The sequence below is a fragment of the Grus americana genome, chromosome 9 (genome assembly GCF_028858705.1).
Source record: "Grus americana isolate bGruAme1 chromosome 9, bGruAme1.mat, whole genome shotgun sequence".
In the NCBI taxonomy this organism is placed as follows: Eukaryota; Metazoa; Chordata; class Aves; order Gruiformes; family Gruidae; genus Grus; species Grus americana.
This window is the reverse complement of record NC_072860.1, coordinates 18,105,636-18,119,716: the sequence shown is the minus strand read 5'-3', so window position 1 is coordinate 18,119,716 and position 14,081 is coordinate 18,105,636. Positions and strand designations below refer to the sequence as shown.

Sequence of the window (14,081 nt, the reverse complement as noted above, 5' to 3'; positions counted from 1 at the left end):
GGCGCACGTAGGCAAAGCCTGAGAACTGAAAGGACTGGGGAGAGAGAGCACTTGTGAAACAGACTGATCGCTTCTGTGTTGCAGAGAAGTGCTGGCCACAGTTCAGCCCTTCCTGCTGATGTGGCTTGTTTCTCTGCTCTGCACCGTGCGAAGTACCTGCTGGGGAACTCGGATAAAAAGCCCTGACCTTAACCAGGCCAGAAATAAAACAGCAGAAACAAAAGCACACCGATTCTTATTCAATAGCCGTCAGTAATAAGTGTGAGAGGAAGAGAACGGTCAGTGTTGGCCAAGGCGCTGGATTTGGCCTGGGAATCAGGAAAAGGCTCGTCCTGCCAGCTCTGCCACTGACTCACTGCGTGAGCTCAGGCACCTGCTTCACCTCTTCGTGCCATTCCCATCGTCTGAAAGGACGGAGCCGGCCACCTCTCTGATACTTGCTCTGAGGCTGGCAGACGAGAGAAGCTATTGCTGTGACAGACAGCATCTCACAATTAGAGCATAAAAGAACTTTTTTTTTTGAGAAGTTTCTGAGCTTGCAGGTCTATGGTAGATTTAATAAAACTCAAGGGTTAACTTGTGTTTGTTTAGAAGAAGAACACTTGTACATGACGGGAGAACTTGAATATCTGAGCTACTGGCTGGAATACTTACTCCAGGAAGAATAAAGTCATAAGCCACTCTTGCGTTACTGATGGTAAATTAATGCCAGAGCACCACTGTGTGGGGAGCTCCTTCCTGGCCGTGTTTGCCCAGACATCTGGCTGCAGTGGCTCCCAGCACGATGCTGTACAGCCGAGCCCTGTGCTCCAGCGTCCGACTCCCCCCTCCTGCCGGAGCCAGCTCGACCACTTCACCACCTGCTCCTGCTGGGACACAGCTGCTCCGCTCTAAAAGAACGATCGGGGAACGGTGGGACATGTGCGAGGACATCAATCCTACTCACACCCCTGGGAGGACTTCATTAAAAACCCAGGGTAAAACATTAGATTCTGAGGGCTTTCCACTCAACGTCCTAATTTAATCAAAATATTTTAAAACCTACTGGCAATGAAAACATCTCCACGCAAACAGAAAGATGCTCAGCCAACGCAGACACCCTCCATACCACGATCCCGCAATGCTTTCTTCCTGCGCGCATCCTCAGTGTGTGCGCAAATTGCCCGACCTGTGCCGTTAGCTGCTCCTGACGACAACAATGACATTTCATATTTCCCTGCACAGTACCATGTTCCCTTGTGGTACTGCAGGAAAGACATTTCGAAAATCATTCCTACTTCGCTAACGCACCTTTGCAAATGCGTTTTGATCACTCCTGCGGGGAAGAGCAGTATTGCCCAGTAGAAAGCCGCGGCCTGAGATGCTCATTTTGACGTATTATGCAAAATACATAAAAACCCCAAAGGAAATTAATCTCCAAATACATCCAACATCCCCCCAGCTGCCTTATGCATCACACAGTATAAGCAACTGTCCACAACGATCGTATAGCACCTGCTGTCCCCATTCTGGGTATCAGTGATGTCTCTTTAACCAGACATCAAAGACAAGGAGCAGACAATGGTGGAATTGTGATAGGAAGTGAATAGTGAAAGCTCCTTGTCAGTCTGCATTTCCATTTATCTTACAGCACCATACATACAGCCCACCCTGCCTCTGCTGTCATGTTCATGCACTGTTGCTGTAACGGCCTCTTATGGGAGGTATCGTGGCTGTTTTCAGGATTTTATAAATGGGTCTTTTGGGTTTTGTCCTGGACCAAAGCAAGTGCCTGGGTACACACCTGAATCTACCCTGAGGAAACCAAATCCGAGATGAATTTGGTACCAATGTGACATCCTAGGTGACGAGCACCAGGACTTTCTCTTTGAGACTGGCCAAAAACCCAACAAAGCAGCGCTCCCCGGAGAGATGCAGGGCCAGTCAAGAGTTGGGGCTGGAGCAAAGCCATTTACTCCTCCCCAGAAAGGTGTGTGCACTGAGTGTGCAGGCGTAGCACACACAGCAGCTGTGGCTAGAAATTCTAAGTGTCACACCGGGGAGTACTCAAGCCAGGATGGCCTTCCTGCCCCAACAGCATTTTAAGACATAAACTCAAATCATGCTAGTAGGGAAAATATATGCACATTCAGTTAACTGAGGTCTATAAAATATTACAGCCCTTTGCTGTCCCATCTAAACAGTTCTTCTAACTCAAAGTGCCTTCCATTTTTTATACTAATATATTGTATTTTGCACACAATGACTGTTTAACCGGGGCAGAATCACTTACTACTTCCACATAGCAAGAAGAGGAGAAGACCTGCATGCTTACTACACAGATATGAGGCAGGAAATATGACAAAACAATTTCCCATAATTATTTCCAGCAGTCATTCATATTGGAAAAGTTGAATGGTGATCGTAATTAATCTCTGGCTCTTGAGATTTGCAATTAAACGGCATTAGCAGGAGCTACTGTCTAAAAATACGTGTTTCTGTCCTATCCCATTAGCCACAACTAAATACGAAATTTCCCAGCATACGATGTCACATCCTGCATGCACAGCGTCCTTCTTCCTCCTTCCTCCTTGTTGTCTGTGTGTGAATGGCTTGAGTCAACTTCTCAAAACTGTTTGCATCAAGTAGGCAGAGTCAGTTCTGAGGCTTCGAAAACTATACAGAGCTGGTTAATATATTCAACATGCCATATAGCTGGGTGTTTTGGAGCAGGTATTCTGCACACAGTCTGCTGTTTGGGGTCTCTGTGCCTGTTTCCCTATGTTTCCTGCAGCAGAAATACTCTATTACTTCAAGAGTCCCACCAACCTTAATTAAACAAAGCTGTTCTCAAAGATCACTTACTTCCTTATACCCAGCAGCCACTGACAGGACCATAGATAAGGTCTCCAGTGTGCTACAGAGCTACAACAATACAATTTTTACTATCTTTAAGTTATTCAGAACAATAAAGACCCACAGGGAAAAGCAATCCTTGCTCAGATGACAAGACAGTGGCACAGCACACAGGCTGGGAGCAAGCTGAAGCGAGACCATTTCACTGGCAATTCAACCCTTAAATTTGCATAACACTCTCATCTTTGCCATTTTTATCCTTTTTCCTTCCCTTTTCGCACACACCTGCAAAGCTGAATGTCTGTTGCGCAGAGAACAAGGAGAGAAGCTATTCTAGCAAACAATTCAATGCCATTAACCGGTCTAATGCAAATGCACTTTGGGTTGTTCTCACGATGAACTTTGGTCAATGCCAACGTTTTGAGCACCCAGGTGTAAGTGTGCTGGCAAAGGCAGAATCACCGGCACAACAAAAGCCACCACTCAGCTCACAGACAGTTGTCATAGAGACAAATCAGCATCCCAGGGTATTCTCATTTTAAATACGCACAGAAATCCTTTTTAACCTGTCTTCTTGTAGGCATCTGTCCTCGTGATTCATTTAGAAACTGTTCAGGCCAAAAAGAGAACTATTTATCAGCAGGTCTCCTCTAGGCAGGCTTGAGCTAAGGAGCTTTTCTGCAAACTTGATGGTTTTTGTTGAAAGCAAGTTTCTATCTGATTCCCTGGCTGGTGTTTCTAAAAGCTGTGGTTTGGGGAAGTGATCCAACTTCAAAGTAACCTGGCCAGGAAAAAAAAGGAAAGTTGTGGGTTGTGCTCACTTTGGTTTTTAAACCAGGTCAGATCCCTGCTCCAATTTACATTGTGGGTGCACCGAGAGCTGTGAGAGGACAGCACAGGGGTGGCATTTCTTGGACCCGGGCAGGAAGGAGGCGAGCCGGGGGGGAAAGATAATATTGTAAATATCTGAACATTTTTTCTCAAAGCCACAGTACAAGGCACTTCTTCCTTTACGTCTAAAAGCTGCAGCTCCAAATGAGAAGGAAAAGAAATACATTAATCTCTGTCTGTGGGACAAAGTTTCATAAGCTCCTTAGCTGCTGAAGGTGCAAAGACTTTAAACCTCTAAAACTCAGAGCTCAGCTGCCTTCTGGAGCTAGGAAAGCTGGCAGGCAGCACAGGAAACCATATTCTAGGGAAAAAGCCCCAGAAGGGGCCTATGGGGACAGCAAGAGCCCACAGAATGACAGATGTGTGGCTCTGGTTGCAAAGATGGTCCTCAGACCCAAGGTCCAATGCAGCAGGATTCCCCTACAGACCTCTGCAGAGGCATGAAAGGAGCTGGGGGAAAAAAGAGTGGCAGGTATGTAGGTCACCATGGCCAGGACTGAACTGAGGCAGGAATTCAGAATCAGACAGCCCCAAAGAGACACATATAGAGCGACACTGAATCCACAAATCCTTAGCTTTCAAGACCATGTGCTACCTCTGGAATTTGTCTCAAGGTCTTCTGTGTGACCCAGGTATGTAATTCCCAAGTTATTAAAAAAAAAATATAATTCTTCAGTCATTGAGCTATAGGAGATTCCTGCTTCTAAAATTACTGCTAAAAGATAAAACCATGGGCAAGCAGATGCTGCTCTCAGACTAGGTCACAAAAACTCAGCAATGACATTCAAACATGAAACATTCCTCTCACCACGGCACTGCCAGCCCAACACTGCTGCATCTTACTGGAGCCATCTTGCGTTGGGTGCAAGGGGTTTCCTGGCCAACCAGTATTTCTGCTATTATAAAGATAAACCCATGAATGGCCTCACCTGAGAGATGTTCTTAGTTTTTGGGAATAAATGCTAAATTATACGGATGCTACGGGGGAGATCAATACATTCCAAAGGGGAAACTGAGGCAGATAGGGAGAGCACCAGCCCAAGGCCACCACAGCCAGTGGCAAAGCAGCACAGGAGACTCTTCCCCCAGTGATTTTCTTAATACCAACAGAAAGCACCAGAGCAGATCACACTGAAAAATGGCAGGGTGGAAGTAAGCAAAAAAAGTCATCACTGTTACATCAGGAAGCTCTCAAACATAATGCAATGTATAGGAAGAGAGCCCACATCCCTTGGGAAAAAAAAAGCACAGGAGTCATCCATGGCCAGCCACCCCCTCCCTTAAGACCATGAGATGATCATTTCCTTCACTCACATATTTATTTGGAATCTGATAATTCATTGCCCCTAGTTTCCTGCTGGAGTTTGTCTTCCATTGTTCAGGATTTACATTACTCAACAGGAAATCAGTGAGAGGTCTAGCGATTAGAAAGGTGTGTTTCCCATTTGGGCCCACCCTTGCTTGCTCGCTCGGGGCTGGAGGTTGGACCCAGCACACAACTGCGTCCATGGGAACTCAGGGAAAGAGGGACTCATCTCCTTCTAGGAAAGCCTACAGATTGCTTTGTCCAGCCATACGCCACCGGCCATGTCCACCCACCTGTCCCTCACATACTGTTCTTACTCAGGCCTTGCAGTAACTGCTTTCTCCATGTGCCAGGGAGGGTGTAGTTTATCAAAATACAACTATCAAGGCAGTATTTGAAAAGAGTAAGTATGGTGAAAGTGTCCCTTGAACTAAAATACCCTTCCTTCTCAAAGACCGTTACTTTCACACTGACACTCTTGCCAGGGCTGAGAGATACTGCGCAGCATAAAACGCCACTTGTGAGATATAATTCAGTTTATCACCTTGGTTAGGAACTAGGCTGAGTAGGAATCAGCCCTCTCAGATGCCCTTAGCAGTGGCTTTTAACCCCAATCTCACAATGATGCTCCAATACGTTCTCTTTAATGGCTCCTCTGTAACAGCAGGGAGCAAAACAAAACACCACTAATCTTTTACGGGGTATCACTGGAACAGGATGCTTCCCCGGCCAAGTCCTCCCATTGAAAATGTCACAACTGTTTTAAAACATATTTTCCCTGAGGTTAGTTTGATAACAGGTACTCAGATCAGGCACATACGGTGACCGCTCAGCACTACACTGTAAGCGTGACTTGTGGAATGCAGCTGGTCACCTTTCAGGGCCAGAGCTCCCAGCCACCCGCGGACTGTTGTTCCAAACCAGACATCTCCAAGGCTTCCTGGTCAGCTCACCAAGTGCAAAGGCTGGGTTTTTTTGTTTCTCCAGCATTCAGAGTGTGCTTGGGAACAAAAGCCCAGCTTATTAGCCATTGTACAGTAAACCTCAGAAGGAAAACTCTGTTCCCAAAGAGGTTTAAGCAAGCTCTGCAGGACTTGAAAGTGGGAGTTTCATTTCCAAAAATTAAGAATTATTATTTCCTTTGAGTAAAGACGGACCTTGAGGAAATGCCCTTGCTGCAGGCTCACTTATGTGTGCCTAACCAGTCGTCTAAGTGCCCCTACAACAGATGTAGGCAAGATAGCCTTAGACACCAGAAAGTTTATCCAAAAATACAACCCCAATCTCCCCTACTGAAATTCAAGATACAGATGTCTCATCCTGTCCATCTTAGACAAGGGGAACAGAACACTGCCTCCTCTTCACAGTTTTGCCAGACTAAGCCACATACTCTGCCAGGGAAGGCTGCAGATGACAGACACTCGTTGCTCTTTTGCTCTGCAATGATTTCACTAAAATTAGACTTCCCTGCAACTGGAGACACCACCACAACACTGAGTAAAATGGAAGGGTTACAACATACCTCTTACATATGATAGTCCTGTTTACACATCTCAGTACACTAGCTTCTTTCTCAGCAATATCCTCATGTTGACTCACACTCATTTTGCAAAATGAAACAATAGAGCTTCCTCATATTAAGAGATTATTTTGTCTCCTGCTCAGGAAGGCCACTGGGTTGTATCAATTACTGGAACCTCCTATCCACAAAAACCGTCAGAAGCCATCTCAGAGCAGCTGAACCTCAAATGCAAAAGTATTTTTGCTGTGATAGTCTAAAATATCTGGATCTACTTATAAAATAGTAATGACACATACCACAATTGATACAAGATTATTTAAATCACCCCAGACAGAAAACCTCCTCACTAGCATTTCTTTCTCTGAAACACACCCAGCACTTATACGTATTATCTTGGATAACATTTAGTCATTTTCCCTGCCCAGAGAACTGCTATGAAAGCTGTGGAAAACGTGAGTATTGCAAGCACAGAAATAAATGTGGAGGATGAGCCTTTCACAGTGAAATGTGCACTAAGGATATCTGAACTGCTTGATAATGAATGACACCATCATGATTTGTTTCGCTGTGTAAGTTACTTACCCACTCCACCAAGGTTTTAGGATTTTGAAAAATGTTGGAACATGGGCCATTCCTTAAAAAACAGGAACTTTTTTCTTTTGATCCTACTTTACTTAGTGCTTTTGGTACATAATACATAATTTGATGCCGCTTTTAAGAAGACATTGGCACACAAACCTGCCTTTCTATTCCAGCCTGACTTTCCCCTTCAAGTTTTTAGACTGATCAGAAAATCCTTAGGGAGTACAACATGAAATTGCTTCACTGGAGCGGGAGACCCTTACAGTGGCTGGATTTACTCACCTGGTCTAAGCGCAGAGCACCATCGATGAAGCGCTGTTTGCGGAGGTGCTGGGCGATTCGATGCAGGTTCAGCACAGCTTGCTGGATCTCAGCTATTGAGTGTTGAGGGGAGACAGGGGGAAGTTCTTCAGGTGAGAACACCTTCCCAGGGCTTTCAATCATACTCTGTGCATGGTCGTAGCTTAGCTTCACGCAGGAGCAGATGACCGTCCGCCCAAACCATTCATCAAGGATCTGCAAAATTGGAAAGTGTAAATAGATGTGAGGGCTTATTCTTCCAGTACACAACAGCTTGGGAAATTGTACAAACTGGAAGGAATGACACCAGACCTCATCACTGACTGTGAACTTCAAGTGAAGATCTCATACTAAGGCCACCAGAAAGGCTTTTGCCCATATAGATTCTCTAGTGTCTAATAATGTGTATAACAAAGACTTTCCATCACACAGGAAATGCTTGGACCTCTTCTCTACCTGATCTCCCTCCTTCATAGAGCTCGTAAGAGCTACAGCCCAGCTGGGAGTTGAAATCAGTGAATTGACTCAAAGGTTACTGGGTGCAGGGCTGGCAACAGGCAGATACACACATGCAAAGAAGGATCTTGTATTTAAAACGTAGCAGATTGCATTCTACCTCTTCAATTACTATGTGGCCAGCAGGGCACCAGGGGCTGGCCCTAAAATACTCCATTTTCAGGAGTACTGCAGGGACTCCGATGTCTGGCTAGCACTTGTGAAAGTGCCTGAGTAGGACTTTGATGGGTCTGGAGGAGAGATGGCCAGTCACTGACCCCCCCCCGTTCCTCTGATCATGCTTATGGCCCTAGGCCCACACTCAAGACAGGGATCTTTCTGAGCTTCCAAACTATGTTGGAATCTAGAGGAAAATAATCTATAAATAGCCTATAAAATTCTTTTATTTTAAACCAGAAGCCACTCCCATTTTAAACTCTGTAACAGAATACCAATGTAGAAGTAGCAATTCAGAATTATTTCTTAAAGCAGAAAGGAAAATCTATTTTCAGCTGAGATACATAAGAGAGTCCAAAAACTCATCAAGCCAGTGAGAAAGCATAGAAGGACAAATGGCAGAAGGCTCTTCAGAAAAGTCAAGAGCGTTGGCATGAGGGCTCTGGAGATGGATGTGGTCTGTCATAAACCATTCAAAGCACAAGTGCTCAGAGAATGAATGGAGAATTGTAATTCTGCCTTAGCTGCAAGTGCCACCTCACCCCTTCATCAGCACAACAGGACAAGGTAAACTCTGCAAGTGATGGTGTCCAGGGAGAACAGTCAGCTTTCTCAAAGACAGACTCATCAAGGACATTGCTTCAGAGAGGCAAACCCCCTTAACAGGAAAGGATTGATCCCTAAGATACCTTTGCTGTCTCCCTCCTCTGTGCCCCACAGAACATACGTGCAGTACAGCTCAGCAGCTCAGAGTCACAGGGCATTTAAGCTCATTTCTAATGAGAAAGTGTCTTGATAGCCGAGATGCAGCAAGTGATGTTTCGCAACGTAAAGTGCTCAGGGTTATTCTGTGTGCCCCTTTCTCTATACCAAGGAGAAAGAAAAGAAGAGAAAGTCACAAAGCTGGACGGAGATGCTGAAAAAGTGCTGGCAGCACCTGCTCTGTGTTCTGGTGCATCCCATTAAATGTGGTCCAGCTTCTTGTGGTGATGGGGGATCCATATCTGGTAGGTCAGCAACATATGAAGAAATCTGCTGGATTCAAAACATCTGATAATAAGCAAGCATGATGTCTGGTGTGGAAGAGGCTCCACCACTCTTTAAATGATCCACTTCTAGCAAGTTGAAGACTATTAGCCAGTTGGCAATAGAGATACTTCGACTTCAGGAAGGCACAGATGGTACTCAGGCACCAAAAAGGTGTTGTTCCATGTTGAGATGATCTGGGAGCAAGGCTGAGCAGCTTTCATTTCAGTTGAGCACTTCTACAGACCCTCCAGTTGGAATAAGCAGCTTTCAACTCGCTGTTCAAACATTTTCAGACACTACTTCTATTTCAGTCCAGTAATCTCTGTGTGTAACGAGCAGAGCTGCCAGACTCAGCCTTGCCACGGCAAGCTAACTTAACTCTACCCACTGTCCAAGTGTTTCCTGGAAATGCCCTTCATCTCTGCCTTCAGCAGCCATCCAAGCAGACCTAGGGTAACCACAGCCTTGCACCCCTGGTTTGGAAAACCCACCAGAGGAATGGGCAAGTTCTGCTTCTGTGGGGAAAGCCACATCAGGCTGGCTGGCCCACGTACCAGTGGTGGATGGATAGGAAAGCAGTTTGGAGGAGCAACATCTGGGGGTTGTGTGCTGGAACTCACAAATTACGAGTAGCCCACAAGACAGGTCTGCAAGATCTCCCCCATCACAGCAAACCTGGTGCACTCAGACTCCAGGCAGAGTACAAGTATCTGAAACATTTCTACAGTTATGTTAATGCTTCCCCCAGCTCTGGTTGCTTTTGAGAAAAAGCCATAGTCCCCAGCTTATCATGTGATGGCAGTGAGTGTGGCTCAGCTGAAACCCTCCCAATTGCACAGTTCCTGGTGGTACGGGTCTCTCTGAGGGTGTGACATAGCTGTGCAGGAGGTTGAGGACTTCTCCACACAAGGCAGTGTCCATATCATGTCCTGGCTGATGACAACAGTTTTGAGCCTGGAAGACAGATTGTTTGTATAGGTAGTTTCAGACTGAAGCAATTTCTCTTCCTCACTGGTAGAAGCAACGAGCAGGGCTGTGCTTCAAACCACCAGGCAATAACTTTAAAAGGAGAGTTGCATCGTTTGTTTTCAAATATCTTTCTGTTGACTGCATCTGAACAAGAACGTGCTACGCTGTTCCTATGAACGCCCAGCTCTGCTTCTGAAGAACAGCACAGATGCAACAATATGGTTAAAGTCTCTGCCCTTGGAAAGTCATCTCAGATACATCATGTCACACTATCCCACTGGAGTCCATGGAGCTATGTGGAGCGCTGCTCAGGCAACATTTTGTTGAGCTTATGGAAAACTAGAAGATAAAAACTCCAGAACCCAAAAGCAATAGAAACAAGAAACCGCCTGTCTCCCAGAAAGGGCTGAGCCTGGCATTATTTTTCTAAAAGAAACAAGAATTAAAAACTTCAACAACTTATCAATAGTCACATTCAAATGAGGAATTTGCGTGGCTTTTCCTAATGCGTGGGAGATGCATTAGCTCTAGACTTACTTGCTTTGGAACAGTAACAGTGGCACCTCAGAGCAGCTCACACCTCCAGTGGTGCTCTGGGCTCTGCTTTGCAAGCTCAGGGTTACGAAACTGCACACGGGGTGCAATGAAGTGCTCTTTGGCCTCATGGGTCCCTCATTGAGGAATGTCCTGTCCTCAGTGTCAGTGTTCTCAGGGCTCTCCACCACCAGCTGAGGTTCAAGGGCTGTGTTGGGGCTTTTGACTCAGCTCCCTTTCACCCAGCAGAGCCTGGAGCGCACTGAGATCAGGCTACAGTAACACCTAGAAACACAGGAGACACATTCTGTCCCAACTCATAGATAAGCCCTTACAAGAATGCCCTGCTGGGCAAAAGCTCTGCAACCACTTTTCCTCTTGGAAGGAGTAAATTCTTCTCCAGTCTTCACCCAATATTCAAATCAAGTGACTAAGACTACAGTCCTGAAAGACCTCCTAGGAGAAACCAGTTTGCCGAGATGGCCGTCGGCAGTCTGCTTTCCAAGGGGACGCGTGGTCATGGCCCAGACCGCTGCTCCCGCAGAGATCAGCTCCCTGCTGATCAGTACGACAGATGCTGCAGCTCCTCTATTTTCTCACTGGTCAGATAGGGTTGGTCTGAACACTGTTTGAAAAGCAAATAACGTACATATTGCAGGGGACAAGAGACAAGATTTAATTAGAAGCTTATTTTAATTAAGACTTGACTATTAGCTGTTCAAAGACCACTCAGACTCAATAAAAGGGCCACCAAGTAGCTACTATTAGAAGGCCCCATGAGTAATCATGCTGTCGCTATAGGAAGTGGAACACTTTTCACAGTGAACAAAAAAACCCCACCTCAGTGCCAGAGCAGGGAATAGCTGGAGAAACACAAATGCAGAACTGCAACTAAATTTTGCTAAAGCACAAAACAAGATTCAGTATCCTTTAGAGCAGCATGGACAATAATAAGGAAGTAAAGTTAATCTTTGCGAAAAATTACCGAACTGGCACAAGAAATATTCTTCACAGAGTTAAAAAAAAAATTATTCTGATACAAAAAGCGTACTTTGCATAGACCAGAGAGTCCTCTGGTAGTGGCAGTCTTTAGCCCTCCTCGATTAGTGAGGGGACCCTGTGATCACCAAAGAGAAGGCTGTTAGGGTTAACAAAGAGTGCGGGAGAGGAACAGGGAGAGAAACGAAGACCTGGGGAGAGCTGGCAGGCAGCTGAAGGCAGCTCGCTGCACTGGTTGACAACTTCCACAACTGCTCCCTGGAAATAACACATGCAGAGGATGGAGCTGTGCCTTTGCTGAAGAGCTATCACGCTTTATTTGGATCGATGTAATTTGTAGCTCTGAAGAAGAATGAAATAGTCTGTTTGCCAGAGAGGCCGCAGAGGGATACTGCCCACATCCACTGCATTGCACAGGCAGGGCTGGAGTTGAGGGGAACATCTTGTCCCACCCAAAGCGTCAGCTTTGGATTGCTGCTGGAGGTAGGATATTAAACAAATGGGTGACCTGGCAATTCTCTGTTCCTAAGATTAATACAAATATTCTTCCCTTCCCCACCATGTTGTGAGATTTTTCCAGTTGGAAGTTCCACAATATCTCATCAGTAAGACAAGATACAGGGACAGCCCTACATCCTCCAGTATTGTTCACCGATAAGTCCTTTGCTATCCACCTGGGTGTTAGGGGATGGCATTTTTACCACTCTGCTTGCAAGGGTAGGGGCTGGCCACCGAGGGAGGACTGATTAGCAGGATGACTGTCTGCTACTTGAGGTACCTTGCCTTCTGGAGTCACCTTCCACATCACAGAGAAAGTCAGCCTATCTCGCATGGGATTGAGACTGCATAACTCCTCACAGAGCAGCTTGGGAAGCATTGGGATCACCTGGAAGAGAAGAGAGCCTTGGTGAGATATGGACTTTTAGTAGAGATCCGTCTGTGGCCAAGCTTCCCTGACCAGTTGGTAAAAGACAGGCTCAACAATGCACAAAAGGACAAAATGCATTAAACCTTCAGGATCACATTCTCCGTGGCTACGTCATAGCTCTGGGATGCATCACCCATGTCACAGCTACATCACATGGCAAAGAGCATGCTGGCACGGAATGAGTAAGTAACCCAAATCCTCTGAAACGAGAGGAACCGAGACATGGCTAAGGCCACTGACACGCACATCAGCCCCATCCCTCAATGAGACCAGAGGGAGCCGACAAGTCTCCAACCTGGGAATCATTCCCAGTGCTCCCATCCAAGGAATGCAGTAAGCATCCTGGAGCATCCTGCATCCTCGGTTATGCTAACACTTCACTCTGCAGCTTTTAAGGTGACAAAGTTTGCTCTGTTTTCCACTTCCTTCCCACTGGGAAGAACGAGGAAGGCTCAGCACCTCAGGAAACTTGATGTTGAAGAAACACGGTCCTGGCAGCCAGGAACTGAAGAGCTTGGATTTGGGAACTGTGTTTCCTGCTTTGCCACTGAAGACCGTAACCAGGCAAGTAATGCAAGTCTGCTCCCTGCAAAGCACAAATGAAATCTCTCCCATGCATCACAGGAGCGGTGCATGGCTTTCGGAAATATTGAGCCATGTTTTGCAGCACAGACAGGAACGCGTAGATGTTGGTGAGATAAACAAAAGCATGTGTTTTATGACTATTGAACACGGTATTTGCAAACAGAGAGAGAACAATGATTATTTTACTATACTCAACTCTGGACAAAATGTCAGCCAACAGGAAATTCTGGCAGGGATGTTTTAACCTGTGTTAATTCCTTACAACTAATCAATATTTCTGCTGCTGAACACTGAATTACTAAACCACGAATTACTCACCTGACTATAGCAACAAAGCAAAAACTTTGGAGCGTATTCATTCACATTAGAGCAGACCTGAGCAGCTCCAAGTGTTCCTACCATCCCTGAATTATTTCTCAGGTGAAGTGTGCAGTAAAGTTAATATTTAGCAGCTGTTTAACAAAGCAAACCTAATTATTAGAGTTTCACATTCTTATTTCCCTTCTCGTTATTTACCTTTGTGAAGAAGCAATAACTGCCCTCAAAGAAGAACCACGTCCTTCTTGTTTATTCTGAATGGTAATGTGGGCTGGTGCATCCCAGAAAAACAGAGAGAGAAATGCTCTACTTAGTTGCCATAAAATATGTTAGCTATTTAATTTAGTTTCCGTTTTGATTGCTTTGCTGTGCCACCCTGTAAATATAGGACCAGCAGCAAGCCCACTGGCATGCAAACCCCAGCTCTTCCAAACTCTGTGACACTGATTTGATAATTTCAGAGATAAGATTTTCTACCTGGTTACCAAGGGAAGAACTGTTCTTCAAAACAGTAAGGAAAAAAAAAAAAGTCTCAGGTGCCCATTTTCTCCTCAAGTGCATACACTTCATATTTACCTTTTGCTTTGAAGGAAAGACTCTTAAAATATTTA

At 45.5% G+C, this 14,081-nt stretch overlaps 1 protein-coding gene across 5 annotated transcripts in view; it reads right to left on the bottom strand.

The window, feature by feature from the left end:
- Window positions 1-14,081, bottom strand: part of DIS3L2 (DIS3 like 3'-5' exoribonuclease 2) — a 193,189-nt gene that overhangs the window by 58,254 nt on the left and 120,854 nt on the right. For 4 of the 5 annotated variants that reach the window (XR_008578235.1, XM_054834804.1, XM_054834807.1 and 1 more), the window contains 2 exons: window positions 12,418-12,525; window positions 7,419-7,652 (listed from right to left, as the gene is read on the bottom strand). Coding sequence is in view for 4 of the 5 variants with exons in the window: in XM_054834804.1 (XP_054690779.1) it covers window positions 7,419-7,652; window positions 12,418-12,525 (342 nt within the window). In the remaining variant the exon portion in view is untranslated. The remainder of the gene's footprint in view (window positions 1-7,418; window positions 7,653-12,417; window positions 12,526-14,081) is intronic. The other variant, XM_054834806.1, reaches the window with a different exon arrangement.